General features: G+C 42.8%; 1 protein-coding gene across 4 annotated transcripts in view; it reads left to right on the top strand.

Moving 5' to 3' along the window:
- PRDM2 (PR/SET domain 2) overlaps positions 1 to 23,209 on the top strand; it is a 118,053-nt gene that overhangs the window by 38,600 nt on the left and 56,244 nt on the right. For 3 of the 4 annotated variants that reach the window (XM_032393312.1, XM_032393305.1, XM_032393309.1), the window contains 2 exons: positions 6,653 to 6,805; positions 12,669 to 12,795. In XM_032393312.1, the coding sequence (XP_032249203.1) occupies positions 6,653 to 6,805; positions 12,669 to 12,795 (280 nt within the window). Of the gene's footprint in view, positions 1 to 6,652; positions 6,806 to 10,143; positions 10,416 to 12,668; positions 12,796 to 23,209 lie in introns of those variants that run through there. The other variant, XM_032393321.1, reaches the window with a different exon arrangement.

Below are 23,209 nucleotides of genomic sequence, written 5' to 3'. Positions count from 1 at the left end.
CCCACCTGTTTAGTTTTTAAATTTGTATTTTAGGATTGCCTACAAGTTTGCTTATTATAGTAAAATGTGCCACCATATTTATTTTTCTTATTGTAGAATATTCAGAATATTTCAGATACAGTGATGTATTTATTTAAATAGTTCAAAAAAGAAGCCTTTGGTTTTCTAAAGCAATCTGAGGAGTGAAGTAGTTGGTACCAAAGATCCATTTTTGTATGTAGCCTCCAGAAAGTTATTTCTGTGGGGTGGCAATTTTACAGCCCTTAACAAGCCCTCCAAGTATCTAATCCTGTAGCTCAAGAACAACTGGAATGTGAACATAGCAAGAAGAAGGTGTGGTATTTTCCAGGTAGCAGTGTTAATAACTTATGAAGATGTAACTTTCATTAAATATTTTCACTGAAATGCTCACACACCAAGCGAGGCTGTCCTTTTCTTCTTTATCTTCACTTTGCGATAAGGACAGCAATCTCCTCATAGGTTTGTTTGGCCTCAAATGAGATGATGTTTATGAAATTACTTGATATAGATTAATTTGGCTCAGTAAATATTAGTTGAACTTGAACATAAAAACACTTGAATGATCTTACAGAGGACTAAAAACATTTATAATATATATTTGTAGTTGAGTACTTTTAAAATGATTATCAGTCTTCATTTTTGCTTAGAATTTCTTTCTCTTCTGGGGCACCTGGGTGGCTCAGTCGTTGAGTGCCTTCGGCTCAGGTCATGATCCCGGGGTCCTGGGATCGAGTCCTGCGTCGGGCTCCTTACTCAGCGGGAGGCCTGCTTCTCCCTCTCCCACTCCCCCTGCTTGTGTTCCCTCTCTTGCTGTCTCTCTCTCTGTCAAAAAATAAATAAAAATCCTTAAAAAAAAAAAAAAAAAGAATTTCTTTCTCTTCTAATGTTAGAGAGCATGGGCTGTATTTTGAACCAAAAGCCTAGAATAACTGTGTGGGGGCAGAAATCCTGAAATTGAATTCTGCAAGCTGAGTTATTGTTTACTTATGGAGATGCATTGGAAGTAAATGCTCTGCAAGTTGGGCTTGTAGAGATGTGAGCCTCCTCTCTCCCCGTTACTCTTTTTGTCAGTCTCCACAAATGGTAATAGATATTGTCTGTCTTCTAGGAACAGGCAGGGAAAGTGGGAAATGGTGTATAGAGCAAAATATTGGAAATTCCAACAAGCTAGGTCCCCAGAGAAATAAAGATGGAAAGGAGCCTTGGGAGCGTGAACCTCCAGGAGGGGTTCTGTCCCACCATTAATAATGTGTTAGAGCTCTTTGAAGGGCAAGTCCAGAGAAGAGCCAACAGAATGGCTTTATCACTATAGACTCTTAATTTTGGGGGGGCTGTTTGGATGCATAAAAGACGTATCTCTGCATGAGAGTTGATTCAGTATGAGGAGGCATCTTCAGTGTCCTGTCAATTCCTGGGAGTGATTTCTTTCAGAGTAAGTTGGTTACTGTAAGTTGAGAGTGGGTAAGGACCTCATAGGCAAGCAGTTGAGGATTTGAATGATGTACATTTGCATTAACTGAATGAGAATTTTTTTCAATTTATGAGTTTGAATTAACATGTGTAGAATAGAACAAGTAAATGATAAGGAAGGATCTAAGTGAAAACTCTCAAAAACTCTCAAAACTGTTTAACAGTTTGGTTTGTTCTTTGCAAAACATCCTTTATGTGTCAGGAAGCTTTAATTTTGATGCGTTTTTATTTTTTTATTTTTTTATTTTTTTTAAAGATTTTATTTATTTGACAGAGAAAGACACAGCGAGAAAGGGAACACAAGCAGGGAGGGTGGGAGAGGGAGAAGCAGGCCTCCCGCCGAGCAGGGAGCCCGACGTGGGGCTCGATCTCAGGACCCCGAGATCATGACCTGAGCCGAAGGCAGACGGTTAACTGACTGAGCCACCCAGGCGCCCCTTGATGCGTTTTTAAATTGGAGTATGTACTAAATTTTGATTTTATGACTATTTCAAAATGACTGATTAAATTGAATGGAAGTTGAGTGGTATGAAGACTATGTTTTGTTTGACAAAGAGTTAATATCCAGTCTGTGTTCAGTGGTAAGGGCAGAAAGGAGATCCGGCCTGGATGACGGAGGGAAGGTGAAGGATGGGAAGAGGGGTTTGGAAAGAGGAAAATTGAAATGGAGGCATAAATGAGGGGACCAGGTTTGAATCTTGGCTCAGACTTTTAGTGTCCTTAGTGTTCTAGTAAAATTACCAACCTTCCCTGGTGTCCTGTTTTAAAAAGGGGCCTTAGTAATATTTCATAGAGTTCTTGTAAAGGTGAAATAAAATAACATATTAAGCATCTAGCCCAGTGCTTGGGGTGGAGGTATTCCTCCTTGAGTTCTTTTTCTCCAAGTAGGGAATTTCCATTTGAAAGTTAATTTGTAAAAGTTGTTTGCATATACATAATCAGGTGCCCTTGCTTTGTTAAAAGGGACTGTTTTATAGATTGGGTCAGGAAACATTATTGATTATATGAAAATATTTTTTGGTCATTATACAGATTTAGAAATAGATTTGTTGCATATCGTTCGTTGAGTCTGAGCTAGAGTGGGAGTTTTAGCTGCCTTTGCATTATCTTTGTGTGAAAGCCTAATGGTGTTGCATCACTTTTGCTGTCTAGAAGTGGTAGTTAACATTAAGCAGAGTGCTGTCACATCTTAACATTTGGGTTCTGTGTGTCTGTCATGGAAGTGAATTCTGATTGGAAACCAAGGTTTGACCAACTAAGGTAGAAATTGTATAAAAACACGTTTTCATCCCCGTTCCTAATTCTAAGGTTAGACTCTCAATAAAAATGAGAAAGCTACGTATGTTTTAAAAAAAATGTGTGTGTGATGATGATGGCAGGAGAAGGAGCATCAGCAGGCCTCAGCTTCCTTTAGTCACACTTGGGCTTTCATGCTGGAAACTAACTTGCTCTCCCCACCCGCATCCTTTTTTACTTAGAGATTATACTAAGTCAGTGGAGGAAAGGCAGAAAATTCAGATAAGCAGAAGAAAGAAAATAAAATGATGGGTAATCCCACTTTTCAGAGAAAACCGTTACTAACGTTTTCATGTATTTAGTGTCAGGTTATTTTTCTCTTCATGTATTCCTATGTTTAACTTTTTTTTAAGATTTATTTATTTGAGAGAAAGAGACAGAGAGAGCGTAAGCAGGGGGAGAGGCAGAGGGAGAGGGAAAAGCAGACTCCCCGCTGAGCTGGGAGCCTGACGTGGGGCTCGATCCCAGGACCCCGGGATCGTGACCTGAGCCGAAGGTAAGATGCTTAACTGACTGAGCCACCCAGGCACCCTCATTGGAAAAATTCTTATGGGATACAGAAATATGTAACAAAATAAAAGATTCCACATAAACCAACTAATGATTTACACAAAAGTACTTTTTAATGCCTGCTTAGTATTCTTCTGTGTGCATGGATTATCATCCTGAGCTGATCCATTGTGTTTTCCACTTAGCAATTAATGGGAAACAGTGTGTAATAAACCACACTGTTGGGAATGTTCTTGTACATACATCTTGGTATAATTGCCAATTATGCCATGAGAATAAATTCCTATACGTGTATATGCTGGCTAAAGTGTGTGTATATTTTAAAGCTTTTTTTTGTCATGGACTGCTAAATTCCATCCAAAAAATGATACCAATTTATTCTCTGATCACTGTTTGGGGGGATGTTTGCCTTCTAATTTTTTTCTCTTAAAAATTTCTTTTTACTAGTTTGATAGGTAAAAATTATTTAATTTGAAGTTATTTTTTGATTATTAAATTTCTAGTTTAGTTTAATTAGTTTAACTAACTTAAACTAATTAAAAGTAAGTATTTTTTTCATGAGGTTTTGGCCATGTGTATTCCTCTGTGAATTATTTTTGCACATTTAAAAAAATTGAGGTGTTCATCTTTTTCTATGAAGTAGGTATTTTAGTTTAAGTATGACTTAGCAGATGCTTTTATCCATTTTGAAACAAAATGAACCATACATAAATAAGGAATTCACTCAAATGGGCCACAGAGGTCTCTGTGTTGACCTGGGAGCCAGGAAATTCGGGCACAGCTGGTACTGTTATCCTCAGGTTGGTGGGCAGACTTGGTGTCTCTTCCCAGCTGCCTTCTTTGACTGTGTGGGGTTTTCCAGCACCATCTTTGTTCGTCCCACTGATTTCTGGATCTGTGTCAGTGTGTCGATGGGGAGTGAGTAGGACTCTGCTGTCCACTGTGATAAATCGAAACAACACTTTTGATCCCTAAGTTAGTAAAAAGTAACTAAAATGGACTGCCAGTGTAAAGTACAGCTACTCCCTTTCCCTTATCCCGTCATGCTGGCAAATGTGACGGATGTCTCTTAAACATTATAAAGTAAAGCCCCTTCTATTATTTTGGTGTGTGAAGTGTCACTTTAAATCTTGCATTGTGATGCTGTCTCTTCATAACATACCATTTGGGGACTTCCCTTTCTCTGTTTGCAGGGAGGGGAGTGTGTGTGCATTCACGTGTGTGTGTGTGAGCGGAGGGTGAATGATAGTTTGAAAAGAGGTCTAATGCGACACGGATAACTTTTCTTTAGAGTGGTGCAGGTAGATGTTCAGTAGAGAGCCAGTTTCTGAATAAACTCATAGGGGAAACTTATAGGACATGGTATGGTGCCTGTCACATGGTCTGTGCTCATTACCTGATGGCAACGACACATTCGTGTGTAACGTCATCCTTTCATCCTTTCCATAGTTATTCATTGAGAGCCTACTCAGTGCCAGGCTCTGGTTAAGTCTTGGGAGTGCTCCTGTCAGTGAAAAGGCTGACGTGTCTTTTCTTCATGGAGTTTATGCTCTGGTGTGAGGATGCAGTCACTAAATGAAATAAGGAGATGATCTCATACTTTAAAAGAGCATAAACGCTATGAAGAAAAATAAATCGGGGGTATGGCTGGTGGTTGATGAGAAGAGAAGGATTTACGGTTTTAACTAGGATGGTTGAGGAAGGTGCTGTTAAGTATGGTTGGGGTCAGGCACATTGGGTTTAATTAAGTGGGTGACTTTGGGAAAGTCCAACTGAACTTTTGATCCTCAATTTCCACATGTTAAGAAAAGAAAGACACAGTGATGGGGCGCCTGGGTGGCTCAGTTGGTTAAGCGACTGCCTTCGGCTCAGGTCATGATCCTGGAGTCCCTGGATCGAGTCCCGCATCGGGCTCCCTGCTCGGCAGGGAGTCTGCTTCTCCCTCTGACCCTCCCCCCTCTCATGTGCTCTCTCTCATTCTCTCTCTCTCTCAAATAAATAAATAAAATCTTTAAAAAAAAAAAAAAAAAAAGAAAGACACAGTGAACCTGCTACATAGGGTTAAATGAGATGATACGGAAAGCATAGAGCACGGTGCCTGACGTCTGACTCCCAGCAGGAAAGAAGCATGGTTAGTACACAGGAAGGTGGGTGCTGCTCCCCGACAGACACAGGCTGGGATGCACAGGCATGCTCAAAGGGCTGGGAGTGAAGCGTGAGAGCTTTGTTCCAGAGGGAAGGCTGCGGTAAAGAAGCGTAATGTGGATAGGAGAGAAAAGAAGAAATGAGTGGGGGAGTCTTGGCTGTGTATGTGGAGGGAAGAAGTTGAAGCATTGAGGTTCTTTCCTTTCTAAAGAGAAAGTAAGAGACTTAGTTCTTTTGCTCTATTTTTGACAGTTCTTTTACCAGTTGATCCTGCAGTTCTATTTCAGTGCCTAATCAAGTGTTTTACACTCTAGTTTGGGGGAAGTAAAAAAAAAAAAAAAAAAATATATATATATATATATATAAAAATACATACACATATGTATATGTATTTATATATGTGTATATATAGGTATGTGTGTGTATACAAAGATAAAAGTTAAAAATAGTTGCTAAATAGATTTTCTTTAAAATGAAGGAATGAGAAGTGCTGGAAGCATGGCAGGGGTGGGTGGGGACATTGACTGAGAGTGGATGAGTAGGTTTGATCTGAGTCCTGAAAGAGGGGTCAGGTTTCCGGTCTTTTCTTTGGAAGGACACCGATACTTCCCGGAGTATGTTCCATAGTACCTTAGTTCTAACAGATGATTAGGTAGAGAAGATTTGGAGGGTCAGCTGAGGTTGCAAAAGCATCGTGTGCCATCACCCATGTTGAGGTTCACACCACACGTTCACTTACTGAAGCAAAGGGACCCGCGGAAGCGTGTAGTCCGGCAGGACAGGGCCCTCCCCACACTCGACCTGTAGAACAACCCAGAACACTTGGGGGACCTGGGTGCAGTGGGGTGCTACTGGAAGCTCACTCTTCTTTTCAAGTTACATTTAGGGAATAGAGTTACCACTTGTCTTCGTGCGCAGACAGTATTTGTAGAGCATTTAGAGATCATTACACATATTTGCTGTAGGTGTTAAAGTTTAGGAGAAAAAAAGGACTCCAGCCCAGATAGAGAAATGACTTAATGAGGATTACCATTTTGGATCTCCCCGTTTTCTTCTTTTAGTTTTCTTTTCTCTGTTGCTTATTTTGTTTCTGTGAAATGTTTTGTACAGTATTGCAATATGATGAAGAATTGTTTTGAAAGTTGAAAATGGAAACATTTTAAAGACACTCCTATTTTAACAACGGCGTTTCCTCCCTTCCTCCCTCAAGGTATATTACCCAAATTTGGGATGGATGTGCATTGATGCCACCGACCCAGAGAAGGGGAATTGGCTGCGATATGTGAATTGGGCTTGCTCAGGAGAAGAGCAGAATTTATTTCCGCTGGAAATCAACAGGGCCATTTACTATAAAACTTTAAAGGTAAGAGTGTTGGAGCTGGTCTGCTGTGAGTTACTCTGCCTGCATTTTTGTAACTGACAGTAATAACCCTGGCGACTTTGAAAGGATTAGATTTGAAAGTGGTTCATCAACACAAGCCAGGTCTTTGTTTTAAATATACAGTTGCCACTGCTTTGTGTGCACCAAAGCATGAAGATTGTGTTAAATAATTACATGCTGCATCTTTGTAGATACTGATGAGTTAAGCATGTGGCAGCCACTTCCCTCCTCTTAAGATACAAATGCACGAGCCACTGTCCAACTGGCAGATTTATCCTAGTGTAGGAGACCGTCGATAGCTGTGGTGCTTCTGTGTTAACGGAAAACACATTCTTGGTCTTCAGTGTCATGTAGCCATGGATTAGCTTTTCTTTTCCCTAGATTTTATTCAGATTGGAAGTTAAACAGAACGGGTTTCTTCTTTCTGCCAATTTTTGATTTGGAGACATTAATTGTTGAGATGAAAAGAAGAGGAAATCATTTTCTAGAGTTTGTGGTGAGGTCAGAGGTCACTGAGTACATGCAGGGCAGTTAGCATTAGGCAGCGTTGAGTGCTGCTGCATTTCTGGCGCTGGCCCTGTCTTCATGTTCTGTGGGAAGGCAAATCTGCACTGATCCTGCATGGAAATGTTCTCTAAAGAGGAGACTCGAGGCTCTAAAGATAGATGACTGTTGCTTTTTGGAATAGATACGTCTACTAAAATTGCTGCAATTCAAGTTTCTGTTTATTCACTTCCATTTAAAATTGTCCTAGATTGGGGGACAGTCCATGAAAACAAATGATCTTCATGGAGTTGAAACCTCTTGAGCAAGCGTTGAAGACAGTGGTCAGCTTTGCAGCATGGTGAATTTTACCTGTGTGGTAGCGCTGGGACTCCTGGAAGTTTAGTTAACACAGAGCTGTTTAATTCTCCTTTGCTGTATTTTTCCTGTCATCTTTAGCCAGTTGGACTGCCCTTTGCTTCATATATACCCAAGCCCTTGCTTCCAGTCTCTGCAGGAAATGTTTTTTTGTGCTATCGTCTCATGAAAAATGTCTACCAGGTCTTCCTTCTCATTTTTCTTGCTGCTGGATTGTAATAGCATGATCTCCTAGTAGGTATTTCTATGCAGTGTGGTTACACTGCAGTTTGAAATTGGATTCAGAACTTGATTCAAGAATTCATTCATTGTTTCTCCAACTGATCTAAAGGGAGAGTTACCTCTGGTTAAATTGGTGAGGCAGAGTCCTGGTGGAGATGAAATAGTAGTGAGGGGATGAATGGGAGGGGATCAAGGGAGTGGAAATGAGGCCCCAAGGGAGAGCAAGCCCAGGGTGATACTCAGACACTTCGCACTTCCTTCGTCTGACTTCCTGTTAAAACGTGTTCATTTCTGGTAGCAAATCTGAAACACTGAGAATCGAGAGAGAATGGTGTTTGGGAGAGTGAATTCTGAAGCCAGACTGCTGGATTAAATCTGGGCTTGCTTTGTGACCCAAGGCAGGTCATTGGGACTTTACTAGCTGTGTAACCTTAGGCAAGTCACCTTTCTTTGCCTTCGTTCCCTTATTTGTAACATACAGATAACTATAGTATTGACCTCATAGAGTTATCATAATGATTGTATAGGTTATTAGAGGTAGAGCTCTAGTGCCTAATAAATGCTAAATGCTAGCTGTTATTTTTGGTGAGGTATTATAGTCCTGTGGTTAGGAGTGGGGACTCTGGAGCAGATTGCCTTGTGAGCGAATTCTGGCATCTAGATAGATGTGTGACTAGGAGAAGTTACTTAAACTCTCTTAGTTTTCTCATCTGTAAAAATGGAGGTCATAGTCCAATTAATACAGTTGTTGTGAAGGTTAAACAAGCCACTAGTTGTAAGGTTGTGTGAACAGTCCTAGCCTGACCTGAGTACCCCTGAGTGTTAACCAGCTGCACCACTGCTGTTCTTACCTGTCTTTGTCTGAAGTGACATAGTTCTGTCTGTGCAGACGCCCCCAGTCCTGACCTTTGATGTTTGCTCACGTATGCACAAGACCTTTCAGATTCCTTGCTAGTGATTATCTCACTATAATCTTCTAGATTAAGCTTTTTGTGGGTTAGGTTTTGTAAATAAATTACACGGGATGTTCCTCTGGGCTCTGTATAGCCTTCTCAACTATCACCCAGATAATTAGGAAATCTCAACACTGGTCTTGTTTGTAGTATGATTAAAAACTATTTTAAATTCCCGAAAGTTAGATGTTGGCCTCCCACCCATTCATTCATCTCTTCATTAGTTTGATAAATATTTATTGAGAGTCTACTATGTACCAGGTATTCTTCTGTGGTAGTGAACAGAACAGACAAGGTCTCTGGTCTCATGGAACTCCAGCTTATGGAAAATAAACAATGAGTAAAATTATAATTTTAAAAAATTACATAAAATTATATAATTTTGTATCTATCCCCTGGCAGGTCAGGGAAGACAAGACATAAAAACCCCCTCCTTCCTACCCCCCTAGCATGGGAAGGAGCCAGTCACACAAAGATCTCTGCAGAAGACCAGTCTAGAAAGAGGGGCCCGGTAGAAGTAAAGGCCTTGAAGTAGGAATAAGCTAGATTTTTTTTTTTTTTTTTTTTTAAGGAATAGAATAAAGGCCAGTGTGTCTGGAGCAAGGAGAGGAATGGTAGATGAGGCTGGTGAGGTGGTCAGGGGTCAGATCAGGTGGGGCCTTGTGGCCCACAGGGAGAAAGATGAATTTCAGTCTTCAGTTCACCCGTTTGAGAGCTGAGGCTGTCCTGACCCGTGACTTGGAAGAGATCATGCTGGCGACTAGATTGTAAGTGGCTGAGCGTTGATGTGTTGTGTATTCTTGTAATTCTGGAGTATTTCTCATTTTGACCTAGTGTCAGGAATATTTATTGGAACCCTTGTCTCTTCCTAATTGGTCTGGTAAAATTTCGAGTTTATATTTACTGATACTTAGATAAGAGAGTATGCTTGGTTCTGTAAGCCTGTCAGAACTCAAAGGAAAAGCTGAAAGATCTTAAAGTCTTCTTGTTTTGTTGAACATCACAGTACAATGCATAAAAAAGAGGTTGTTTGGACTTTCAACTTTATTTTTTAAGGTGTGCACTTACAGTTCTATGTTTCAGGACATAATTTTTCTTTTCTGAAATTTGACTTACAAAATCTTAAATGTGCTAAGCAGTGCAGAAGAAAAAACAATGTAGTACCGAAGCAAACAAGCACCGATTAAAAAATATATATATTATTTTCCTCTTCATAAAGATCTGTTAGTTGTGTCGCTGTTTTACTATGAAGTGGGGAAGTAAATAGCTCAATAATATAATAATCCTCTCAGCTGCTAACAGTTTTGAAGGTTGTTCAATAGCTAACAAATCAGGTTGCTCTTAACCAGCTGTTCACCAGTTCACTAGCTATTTAGAAATGTTATATTAGAGAACAGATTCTGTTGTGTTTTATATTGTGTTTTGCAACAACAAAGGAGCCGCCTCCTAAATAAAGAGTTTGTGCTGATACTTATCTTCACACAGTTGCTGGTGCAGTCAGTACTGTGCAGAAGACTGCAGTGCAATGAACAAGGAAACTTTAAGCTCTGAGTCTGGTAGGTATCTTGAAAATGTCCAGTGGGTTTCTGGTAGCCAGTGTTCTGGTTATGCTGTTTGGGTTAGGGACATATCGGGAATACATTTTTTTCCTCCCTCCATTCCGTGTTTCTTTTTTACTTTGGTTTTATTGAAGACTTCACTTATTTCTGTGAACGCTAATCATTTCAAATATTAGAGGATACTGCCATTCCATAAATATGTGATTTATAACAAAAAGATAGAGAAGTAGACTATACATTTGGAACTAGAAATAGTTTACTTAAATAAAAAGCCTGTTCCTTCAGGAGAAACAGATTTAGCTCATCAGAGTGCCAAAAGACATCTGTAATGGCTATTTCAATTCATTAATAGATTATATATTAGATTTAGTTTTTTGATTTAGGTGTAACTGATTCAAGAAGGCAAATAAGAGTACATTGGTTTAAAGATAAGAAAATGGCAGGTTTTAGCCGTCCTTGGGGGATCAAAGGAAACAGTAGCTTGTTCTTTTAAAGAATTGAGAATATCTTAAAATTCAGACTACATAAACTGAGTTCTGCAGAGAATGAAACAAAATAAAGTCTACTTTCAAGGGCTTTATTTAGACAAGAAGGTATGTTAAAATGAGGAACTATGCTGTTTCTGAACTGGCGTCTTAGATGGAATTCACCTGCACCTAAAACCAAGGGCCTCCTCTTCCATAATCTTAGTGCAGTGATCAAAATCAGGGAGCTAACACTGACACAGTATTTCATTAGCTAATCTAATACCTTATTCACATTTTGCCAGTTGTTCCAACCATGTCCTTATAGGAAGAGAAAGCTCAGTTGCATTCAGTTGTAATGTCTTATCGGTCTCCTTAGTGTGGATAGTATGTCAGTCTTTGTCTGGTATAGCCTTTCAGTTTTGAGCAAACCTGTCAGTTATTTTGTAGAATGTCCCACAGTTTGGGCTTTTCTTATATTTCATCATGATTAAGTTATGGTCATGCATTTTGGGCAGAGATCTCCAGAAGTGATGATAATCTTTTCTGTGCATTGTATCAGGAGGCACAGGATGTTGATTTATCTCATTCTGAGGATACTCTTTTTACCTTTGTAATTCATGTTTTATGGGGAGATGTTTTGAGACCATGCTAATACTCTATTACACCTGAAACTTAGACCTACTAGTTTTAGCATCTGTTGATGAATCAGTTATTACTGCTATGATTGCCAAGTGGTGGTTTTCTAATTCCATTATTTGTTTTTTATTGATTAGTTGGGATCTACTTCAAGGAAGAGCTTTTTCCTTCTTATTTATTTACTTGTTCATTCATTATATTTATATCAGAATGGACTGATGGATTCTTATTTTATTCGGTGGGTTTTAGGTGCAATTTTACTTTTGTTGTTACCCTTGGAACTTTTTGAACAGGTGAGTCATTGTGAGAGAAGCCAATAAGCCATTTCCTTAAATTCTATTTAGGAATGTGATCTTTCCACTCGGTTATCTTTTTCTTCAGGATCTTATCCTAGGTGTAATCAGCATGGTGGTGGTCCATGTCCTCGCTACTCTCATGGCTTTTTCAGAGTTAATGTTTTAGGAGCATAGTACCTGTGTGGTGTTTTTAGGCATTTCCTTCTGCATTTAAAAGTTGTCTGGTACAGAGGGCAAGGCAGTGGATTCTCCTTTGGCCCGAGCAGGTTGGTGGCAGTGCATAGAGAATATAGTGCAGGGACGCCTGCGTCCTGCGTCCCGCCTCTTCTTTTAGCATTTCCGTGATATCATTAGCGGTGCGTTTATAAATGTGCAGTGACTTACAGTTCTTATCATGCTGAACTTGCTCTTGGCATCCGAAACGTACGCTGGTAATTAGCTTTCAACACTTCTCTTTCCAAACCGTCGGGTTCTTTTACGTTACGCTTTACGTTTCTCCTGAGCCTAGATTTCGTGGGCAAAATGGTTCCGTGTTTTATTTTTCCTTCTGCGTGGGCAGTCGTGAGGCTTTGAACAGTAAGATTCGGTAAGGTAAGACAGTTTGGAGTTGACAGCAGAGCCGCAGGTCCGCCCCCGGGGAGAGGAGGCGGGCCGGGAAGTGAGGTCCTCCCTCCAGCAGAGGGTTTGTGCCCGCGGCCGCCCAGGCCCGCGGCCGCCAAGGGTTAAGGAGCCCTTCCTGCCTGGCTGGCCTGGCTCGCCGCCCCAGCTGGGAGCGCCGCCCCCGCCCCGCCCCGCCCCGCCAACAACCGCCGCTCTGATTGGCCCGGCGCCTGTCTCTTCTGTCCCCGCAGCCAATCGCGCCGGGCGAGGAGCTCCTGGTCTGGTACAATGGGGAAGACAACCCCGAGATAGCAGCTGCGATTGAGGAAGAGCGAGCCAGCGCCCGGAGCAAGCGGAGCTCCCCGAAAAGCAGGAAAGGTAGGCGCCCGCGCCGCCCCGGCTTCCCCGCCGCCGCCGCCGGGCCGGGTTCGGGCCCGGGCGGCGCCCATGGCTCTCGGTGACCTTTCCCGGCCCGGCCCGGCCCCAGCCCGCGATCCCGGCCCCCGGGCCGCCCCCCCCTCCCCCCGGGCCGCTGCTGAATCACGGCCGGACGCCGCGCTGGGCTCTTGGCTAAGTTGGGGCCGAGAAGCCGGGCGCGCAAAAGTGAGCGGACCGAGCGCCGGGAGGGCCGGCCGAGGGCTACTTGTCACTTCGCTCGGAACCTCCAAAATAGCCGCACTCGCGGGTGGGAGCGGCGGCCGGTCCCTCCGGAGCCCTGCACACCCGGTATATTCTTAGCTTTTTGTGCTGTTCGCCAGCGAACGCGTCATGAAATGTGTTCCGAGAGTGACATTTCCAGGTCCGCAGATTCGGCGGCCTCGGATGCAGCCGGGACCGTGCGGGAAGGGCCGGACGCCGCCGCTCTGCCCCGGGCCGGCGCCGGACGGGCCCCGCGCCGGGCCCTGCCACTCCTCTGGGCGCGGGGCCGGGCCGGGACAGGCCCCGCCACTCCTCCTCTCCTCTCCTCTCCTCTCCTGTCCGCGCTGGGCCGGGCCGGGCCGCGCCGCGCCGCGCTGCGCACGATTGCAACACTCGGGGTGGGCGAAGGTCTGAGCACGGCGGACCTTCTCGAAATTAGGCCACTAACAAAAATGGAAGTTGAAGAGTGTGCTGTTGTGTCACTTTTGACTCAACTCCCGTAGTTTTATTTTGTTTTACGATGTTTTCGAACAAAAGATAAAGCGTAGTCACACTTAAAAAGGGGAGGGGATGATTCTGGGTAGGAAAATAGTTTGGTTGGATGTATCCTATTTCCAGCTGGCATTCAATTCGGACACGTTGGGTTTTGTTTTTTTTTAATGAAGAATTTTAATGTGAATTCGTGAATCTTTCATAGAGCCCAGTTTGAATATATGCCAAGGCACGGTATGGTAGTTTCTTAGTCCTATAAATCCGTTTTTGTTCGTTTGGTTTTTTTGCCTGCCTTAGGTCTTAGGTAAATTTTTGTAGTCATCAGAACTTAGGGGTCCGTCCTTTACTCAGAACATTGCCAAGTGAGTTGTGGAAGTCATACTGTAAATGAAATCATAACGTAAACGATTTTGGAAGAATGTAAAAAGAATGTTTAAAAACGTAGGAAAGAAGTCGATTGTGATTTTTTTCCATTACGTATTCTTTATATTTCACAGTGTAATGGGAATACAACTGACTCATCCAAGAGAAAGTTGGTGGGGTCTTTTCCTAAGTACACATTTTCTTTTATCGAATGTTATTTCATTATTGTTTTAGGCCATTAAATGCTTTGATCCTGCATCAGATGATCAGGGTCTAGAAAATTCCCAAGTGTTTTTTTTCTACTGCTGTAACTGAGTGTTGAGATTTTTGTTGTTTTTAGGCTTAGTACCTAATTGTTTGAAACTGTTTACATATTTCAGTTTGTTTATTTAGTGTTCATTTTATTTATAAGTAATGCCACCAGCCTCTCCAGGTAAGTTGTGATTTATTTGCAGGGGCGGTAGTTTGGGGGGAGCGGGAGATCTTTACTCTGCTACTAAGTATAACTAATGATATGTTTAAATATATTCATAGCTTCCTAGCAGCTTCTTTCAGGTTTTTCTCTGTTCAGCACACTTTGGTGTGCATCACTTTCTGCTTTTTTATTGAACCCTAAATGTTTTTTTCTGCTCATTAGTTGGATGTGGAGGAAAAAAACTGAAAATAAAGTTTTTGTCTAATTAGTGATACACGAATATACAAATGTACATTTTTATACCTGCCTAGATTGCTGGGTTTTTACATTGAATTAAGTAGTTCATGTTATCCCTGTTATTATTTTTGTATTTACTCTGGGAAGCATATAATCCATTGAGTCTTAGGTTTTAATGAAAATACTTGCATGAAGCTCGTTCTGGGAACTTAATAGTCTGTTTTGAACAACTTACTGGTAAAGAGTGCTGAAGTTTAGAGAGTTTAAATAATGAGTCAAACCTTCTTTGCTTTTAAATTAAATACTCGGTGAAAGCTAATTTATAGCTTGCAAAGACCTGAAACGGAGAACTTTTTATTTTAACTTGGTTCTGTTTAGGTCTTATGTGTGACCTCAGACGTTTTAAATACTTTTTCAGGCAGTGATGTCGGAGAGTAAATCAACACAAATTTCATTCAGTAGCACGTTAGCTTAGTAATTCTGCAAGCCAGGTGTTGAAGACCTGCAGCTGACAGGTAGTCTGACAGTGGACCTAACTTCGTTTTGATTATGAGGCAGGCAGAGAGAAACAAAGGGCCGAATTCTTCAGCGTTCCGGGCCTTAGCTCCCTTGCAGGACAGCTGCTGTGCCTACAGCTGTGCATTGCATGTGGCGCCTTTCAGAATTCATCACGTTGCTGGGGGATCATGGGGCGTGTTCTGGGCAGTAAAAGCCCCGCTTCCTTTACAGAGTGGCCTCTTCTCTCTCTCTCCGTCTCTCTTATCATTCATTCATGCAGTTCATGTTTGTGAAGTCCCTGCCGTGTGCCAGGCACTCCGCTAGGTTGAATAGTGCAACGGTGAGCAGAAAAGCGGCAGTGCCTCTTCTCGTGTAACCTGGAGTCTGGTGGGGGAGACCGACATTAAATCAGGAAGTTGCTTGATGGTTGGCACGGAATAGGGCCTCAATAAATGTTGGCTGATTGGCAAACAAAGACCCACACAAACCTTGTAACGAAGGAAGAGAACACAGTGCTGGGAGAACACAGTTCATATTGTCTCTGACCAGGGAGCATGCAGTTTTGCCATGGGCCAAAGATGTGCATACTTGAGGTGTTTGAAATGAGAATTTTGGATTCTCAGCTTTGTAATTCAGCCTAACTTCTTACATGTCTGAGCAACCCGTTATGAGATGGAGCATGAGAATTTCTTGGGACAGCAGGTAGAGAAGGAGGGAGGGTTTTTAGTGTCTGATGCTTCGGTTATTTTAATTTGCGCCACAGGAAGATTGTGATCTTAGAAGTAACATAGAAAGGCCATAGTTAGAAGAATTTACCATCTTCTCGATTTGTGTCCTGTTTGTTATTGTGAGAAATAAGAGATTGAATTTGCTGGTTAGCAGTAAATAATGACTGTTGGCAAAAGTTCTTTTAAGACACAGACTATAATAGCAAATTTGGTGTTGCCCTGCTGTCTCCTGGCCACAGAAGAGCCTTAGCTGAAGTTCTTTCACCCTCAAGGAACAATAGTGGCTCATACACAGGGGCTGAGTGGAAGGCATGTAAAACGTGGGACTCCTGGGTTTCTACCAGGTGTGTGACTGGGGAAGTTACGTCACCTTTCTGGGGTACAGTTTCCATGGCTGTAAAAATGGGTGTTTTAACACGGAATGGTCTCTGTACTGCCTCGCTTCATGGGGTGGCTGTGCAGAGCAAACCAGACGGTAGGAGAGTTAGCGCAGCGGGCGGGTCTGTTGTACAGCAAGTGCCACTGACGCCGTGCGGCTGAGAGTCGTGTTTCTTGCAGAGGAAGGAACGAGTTTGTGGCTCATTTAATCAGTCGGTGTTTATGGGGGATTTCTCTAAGCCCAGAACGAGTGGTGGGCCTTGCCACTCTGCTTTCCCATGGCAGAGCCTCGCCCTGTGCCGATTCACCCTGGTTTTTGGCCTGCTTCTGATCTATTGACTTTTCCGTTCCCAACAAACTAGAGAGGAATTATTTATAGCAGCAAATAGTTTTTATAGCTGATAGCTGGACAGTAAAGAAGGCGGTTTATGACAAAACTGGCAGCAGTGAATTGTGAAGAGTATGTACCTCCTTCAGGTTACTTGAGAGGTTTAGATAATCCTTCATAAAAACTGTAAGTAGTCCCTGAGAATGCCAACTAGTTTATAGAATCTGTCTAGGTGACTCGTAGTCATCACAGAATGGTGGAATTAGAATCAGCTTAAAGAGGAAATGTTCCATGTGTCTCTGTAACCAGAGTCGTTCAAATAAGAAGTCTTGGTACTGTGAAGAGCGCCTCAGTTTTCTTCAGTTGCACATATTTGAAATGCTTTCTTTTCCAAAGGTGACAGAGCATATACACACTTGCAGTCAAGTTAGGGAGGTAAGAGATCCAGCTGCAAAATAATTTGGTCTGAGGCAGTTGAAGGGAAAGAAGTTAAGTGCTAACCTACTGGTGGAGCAACGAGGACTCCCGACGCCAAGAGAAGAAGGGAACTTGGCTGGGCCCGCAGAAGGTGGAGAGGAGCCTTAGGGGACTGTCAGAGAAAAGTAGCAGATGTCTGGAGGGTGTCCCCTCAGCCTTATGTGACAGGCATTTGCTGTGTCTGTGTCCCATGCTCTGGTAGATGCTGAAGTTACGGCAGAGAACTAGAACGACCAAGGTTCCCGCTCTCATGGAATGTACGTTCTGGCCAGCCAACAGAGGAACAGTATGAGTTTTGGAACGTTACGTGTTTGTGTGTGTGTGTGAGAGAGAGAGAGAGAAAGAGAGTGCACGCACGTGCTGGTGGGGGGGGGGTGAGACATGGCGTGACTGTGGATGGGTGGCCAAGGATGGCCTTTCAGAGGCTATGACATGAATGACACAGGGGTGGGCCCCGTCAAGTTCAGCTCCAGGAAGAGTGACCGATTTGGATGTTCTGTCAGCAGTTTGGGGGAATTTATTGCCCCGGTCGGGGTGGGGGCATGGAAGGGCCACCTAGAAACCCATGCAAGTGTTTTTGCATCATGAAACTCCGTTCTCCAAGTGGACGTATGGGCCCCTTTTCTACCAGGCACTGCACTTGGTGGCTGGATTGGTAGGGAAGATTAGAGAGATGAGTAAAACATTCAGGGAGGAGCTTATTGCCCGTCTTAATGTAGCTCAGGGCAGGTCAGGCTTTCTAGGTGTTCTAGCGTATATGTGTTTGGGGTCCAGGATTGGGGGGCGTGGTAGGCAGGAGCCCCTTTGGAGAGGACACGATGCTGCTTTGTAGTGACAAAGCAGAGCACCGTGGGGAGTTCTCTTGGGGAGGACTCATGCGAAGGATATTGAGGAGGGGAAGAAGGAAAGACCTCGTGTGAGTTGGGGAAGGAAAAACTTGGAGGGACATGGGAGGTCACAGGTCACCGCTGGTGTGACAAGAGGCTCTGATGGAGGCGTAGAGGGTGCTCGGGGGCAGAGGCGGGCAGCTCATGAGCCCTGAGCAGTGCCGGGCACTCTCCTTTGGGCGAATATTCCCGTGTGGTCTCTGCTACTGTGGTGTGCACACCGCCTCCAGATGAGGAGATGGACCCTTAGCCAGCTTGACTGACCTGTTCAAACTCGCTGCCGGTGGGTGTCAGAGTCAGAACTTGAACCCAGGTTTTCTGTGCTTTTTCTTCTACAGGGTATACTGCTTTTCATCCGCTTGTCCATGGCTGGGCAACGGCAGCAGACGGGAGGGAGGAAAAACACTGGTTCCATTTAAAGTTACAATTAGAGGGTGCGTGTGATAAAAGCCGAGAACACGGGTGCTTTGGTGGTGTTTGCTGTCCTGCTCTCCCCTAGCAGCCCACGGCTCTTTTTGAGGCTCCTTGGCCAAAGCTGAAGGGCAGAGGCCTGGCCGAATCATGGAAGCCTGCCGTGGTGCCTGAGGGTGATGGCAGATGGGCCCTGAACCTTCTGGGCGTCTGGTGGGCAGGTCCGGTGCCCACTTCCTTGCAGGGCGCTCCTCGGTAGCTCTTGTTCACAGGTGCTGGCACAGGTTGTGGGGCAGTGGCTGGTGGTGGGACGTTCCTGTGGAAATGGGGCCCCAGTGTTAACCTGTCACGTTGGACCCAAGAGAGCAGTGTCCTGGTGTTGGGTGGTCCCCACTGTAGCTCTCACTTCCTTCTAGCTGACTGATGCCTTTGGTGAGCGGTGGGTCCCATCTCTGATGGTTGCCTGCCAGGTTGGCCGATGCTGCTGTTGTGGTGGCCTGTTTTTAAAAGGTTGATGATACAGCTTTGATATTTTTTAACAGTAGGAGACGGGATTTTTTTTTAAATTTCTAATTCTACTTCTGCTACTAACTTGCTCCAAATTTAGGTAAGAAATTGGTGAGTAGTTTTGTGCCTTTGATGTTTTTGCTATTTATAACTTGTTCATAGGGAAATTGTGTGGATTAACTAAAATTTTTCAAAGCATTTTGCACATTTTTCAACTGCAGTTCAGTAGATGAACTTGGAAAAATCCTAATCCATGCCACGATTCAAAACTGTTTCAAGCATTGTGACTGAGTGTATCCTTAGGCTGTTACTCTGGTTCTCCTGTCATATGTAAATTGGAAGGTGAGACGTCCCTAATCCAGAAAATAGGTTTGATCATGATTAAATTTTCTAAAAGAAACGGGGCCCTTAATGTGGTGAGTTCAAACTAGTTTAGTTGATTTTAAAAAATTTGTTTATAATTTGAAAGTAAAAAACAAACCCCATAGGAGTACTAGGTTCTTCTTCAGAATTATGGATTAATTGTTTTTGAAACTCACTGAGTACTTCCTTTCCCTAGGAACCCTAGGCGGTTTCCTGTTCTGGTTTACAGAGGGGCTGCTACACACACGAACTTAGCAGAATTAGAGGAGTGTAGTCTCGTATTTGAAGTTGCCTGTGAAGAAGTGAGGGACCGGGCGAGCGCTCCAGGGACGCCGTGACGTGGGTTCTCCACACAGCGTTAGGCTGAGAGAGATGTGGGCCCGTCGCAGTCGCAGATCGGGCTAGCCTGGTAGTATCGGCTGTCACGTGACCGGTTCACGTTGTACCTGCTGCCAAGGACACGTCTGAAGTTTGATTTGATTAATGTTAATCATTTGGTTGACGTGGTTCAGGGGCTCTCAATGGCATGGAGAAGCAAGAGTTACTCGAAAAGGCTACTGTTGTTTCTCCAGGTGAAAAAGATGAATACTGAAAGCAGCTGTTTTTCTTTATTAGCACTCTGATTAAGCCAGTGTCAGACAGTCCAAGAGTTCTTGGTCGAATTGATTCCTTACAGTTGATTTTGATATGGACATGCCTCGTGATTTGACCCTTCTCTGCACATGCTGTCGTTAAGTGATCAATCACTGCTTTCTGTTGATGGTGAGGGTGACGGCCCTTCCTCCGTCAGCGAGTCGCACGTGTGCCCGGCACTGTGCTCGGTGCTCCGTGGACAGCACTGCTGATGCCCCTCCCGGTCGCGCTGCCGGCCCGGGAGGATGCTTATCCTCCTTCCTAGGTGAGGGAACTGGCGCTCCGACGGGTCATGTGGTTGGCCCGGGCTCGCCTGGCTCCTGCGTTCTTCGGCTCCGCCTTGCCTAAATCCAGTTTTTATTGATAATGTTTCTGAGTAGGACAGTCATACTGAATAAGTAGCAGTGTTTTGTAAGGCTTTACTAATTAGCCAAGATGAATTTTCACTACTCACTGTAGAATTGCCCACTTTAATCCTAAATAATAAGGCAGTGTGATTAAGGGAAGCCTTTGGTATTAGAAAGCGAACTTATGCTGAGAACTAATGCCTTCAGTTATTTTTGCCTTGGGAGTTTATGGATTGAATAGATTTATTGTATTCCTTTGAGCACCTCAAATGAACAGTTCTTAAAAACACTAATAGATGACATTTTTGTCCCTTGTTAGCCGTCGTCTGTTAAGTGTTTTTTTAAATGGCATTTGTTGGTTTGGGCTGCTCCTGAATGTTTCATTTTTCTCAGGTTTTATATTATTTTTGAAATCGGTTTAGAAACCGCAAGAACAGAGTGAGACATTGCCTTGGCCTAAGTCCCTCTGCAGTGCTGATGGCTTGGTGGGGGGTTGGGGGCGAATCACTTCTAGGACCAGGGAGCTCTTGCGCTTCGTCTTCTGGGGATTTCAAGAAGAAGATGATGTTCAGCTTCCTTCTCTGCACCAGTGTTCTTGTGTTGAGAATGACTGGCTGTTCCATTGAATACAATATGATGTTGAAAGTTTTCTTAAGCTGAGTGTTAGAGATCATGAACATGTTTTAATTTACATACACTCCAAAAATTAAATCTGGAAACTGGTGGTAAGTGCAGTGCTGATTCGTTGTGGAGTTAAAGCATGCTTGTTACTTTCTTTCACTCTTATGATGTGACACCATTTGGTAGGGATTTTGTCTTTTTTTTTTTTATCTGAAGTGTTTATTTGGGGGGTGGCTTTTTATTTTTTATTTGTTCCTTTAAGAGGAGCTCATTTGAACTGTTGGAAGCAGCACTTTCTTAAGAGGTTTTGTTTGCTCTTAAAGCCGTTCCTATTCTAGCGGCTTGACTCATTCAGAAGGAAAAGCATGAAAAGAAACAAGGAAGAAGGAGCTGCCCTAACCTGCCTTTGTGCTCTAGTGAATTTTGCTCATGAGGGGCAGGGGTTGATTTCTTAATTGTATTTACCTTGCTGTAGAGTCTTTGGAATAAGTAAAAAGTTTTGAAACTTTTTTGAAACTTCCTGAATTTGTAGCAAAACATAATATGGCCTTTTCTACCTGAAATTTTTAATAAGAGTTTGGTTGACGTAGTTTTAAAGATTTGGTCTTTAACTAAGGTCATTTACGCCCCACCCCCATGCCTCAAACACACACACCGATGGATCGTAGTCCAGACAGAACCTCTGCCTAGTAATCTGTGCTTTCATTTTCCAAAAGCAATTTCCTTTCTGTTCTATCCTTTCCTCTAAAAATTAGGAGGTAGCTTTGTTTTAAAAGGTTAAAACTTGGCACATATATTAAGAAGAAAAAGTTCTGAGGGATTATGGGTAAGAGACGAAATTCCTCAGCATTCTGAACCCTCTGCTGTACCGGTTTCCTCTTCCCATTTTTGTGGTCATGACCCTGAAATTTAGAAATATTTTTTGATGGGAATTTTCATACTAAGCTGGTACATGTATAGTTATTTTAAGTATTATGTATCAATATATTTTAATATACATAGAGTCTTTGAATAGTTTCAGAAGCTAGAGACTTATTCTAATGATAAAATAACGATACTGTATGTGTAGGATATATAAAAATACCAGTTTCTAAAATAAGATTATGACATTCAAAATCCTTGCTAATTTGATACTTGGAAAACTTCCATTTTATATGTTCTTATTAATTTAATTAGTATCTGAATGACCCAAACCTAATTTCATCCTTAATAAATTAACTGTATGTTACCAGTTATGTGTAGTTGCAGAGAATTATCTTTGCTTTGGTTAAAAAGAAAACCAGTAAGTACCTACTTAGGCTAAAAGCCCCCCCCCCCCCCCCTTCCTATTAAAGCTGCGGTGATAAACAGTCTTTCCCCTTGTACTTCTAATCCTTCCTATTGGGGCAGTCTTTTGTAGGTTTCCTGAGACACCACATGCCACAAAAATGAAGACAAACTGGTTTGTTCACCCCTGTTTAGAACCCCAAAACCAACCGTGTGCAGTGTTTGAAGTTGTCATACAGTTTAGAATGGGCAACAATGTGAATTCCTGTGCCTTTTGTTATTTTAGTTTTTTCTACTGTTTGGCTTCTTAGGTTCAGTTTTCATTCTCTTGCCAGTTGGAGGGGTAGAATATGCCTTTCTGGTTCTGTATTTTTGTTTTTAACATAAGAGATTTTTAGACCCTGTTTCTCTGTGCAGTCAGGTGACTGCTGGTTTTGGGCAGAGTGTCTGAGGACCCCTGTGAGGAATGAGGGCTTTCATCTCCGCCTCCTGCCTTTGGTACCTTCTCCGTGAGCGGATTAATGTTGGCGCAGCGCAGACCGAAGCCTCACATTCCTCTCCCCCCGGGGAACACGTTCCTCCTGCAGTTACACATTGTGGATTGTAATTTTTGTAGGATTGACAGTGCGGTTGAATTTACAGTTTCCCTCTCATTGTCATTCCAGACCAATAATCAAAAGGAATAACTAGAGATAGTCAGTCTTGGTCGGATTTTTGAACTAAGGGGCTTAAAATTTCAAAGTTGCTTGTTTAAGCAGTTTGATTAGCTGCTGAATATATTGTCACAGGAAGTATCTTCCTTGCTGCATGTGATCGTGTCGTTGATAACAAGATCAAATTTGGGTGTTAAGCTTGATATTTTACAGTTTTGATTCCATCAAAATTATAAATTCAAGAATTCCGGATATAAAATGTAAATTGCTGCCTGTGTGCCAAGATAAATTCAATTTATGGTTGCACGAGAGTATAGAAAATATTAAATCAAGAAGAAGTGATGCTTAACTCATGCTCTTCCTGGCCCTCTTCAGTTTTAGAGAGACAGGGATCCCCTAAATCTCATGGGCCATTGTCAGAAAGTACACGGAGTTGGTAAGCTCTGTTTTCACGGTGAATGATGATTGTGCTCCCTCCAACTTCCAACTGTGCTAAAGTACGTGCGTGTACTGCCTGAGCTTCATTATTGCTTCTCTGTTACATACAAC

The sequence above is a fragment of the Phoca vitulina genome, unplaced genomic scaffold (genome assembly GCF_004348235.1).
Source record: "Phoca vitulina isolate PV1807 unplaced genomic scaffold, GSC_HSeal_1.0 scaffold2, whole genome shotgun sequence".
Classification (NCBI taxonomy): Eukaryota; Metazoa; Chordata; class Mammalia; order Carnivora; family Phocidae; genus Phoca; species Phoca vitulina.
The sequence above is the reverse complement of the archived record's forward strand: the minus strand, read 5'-3'. Positions and strand labels throughout refer to the sequence as shown.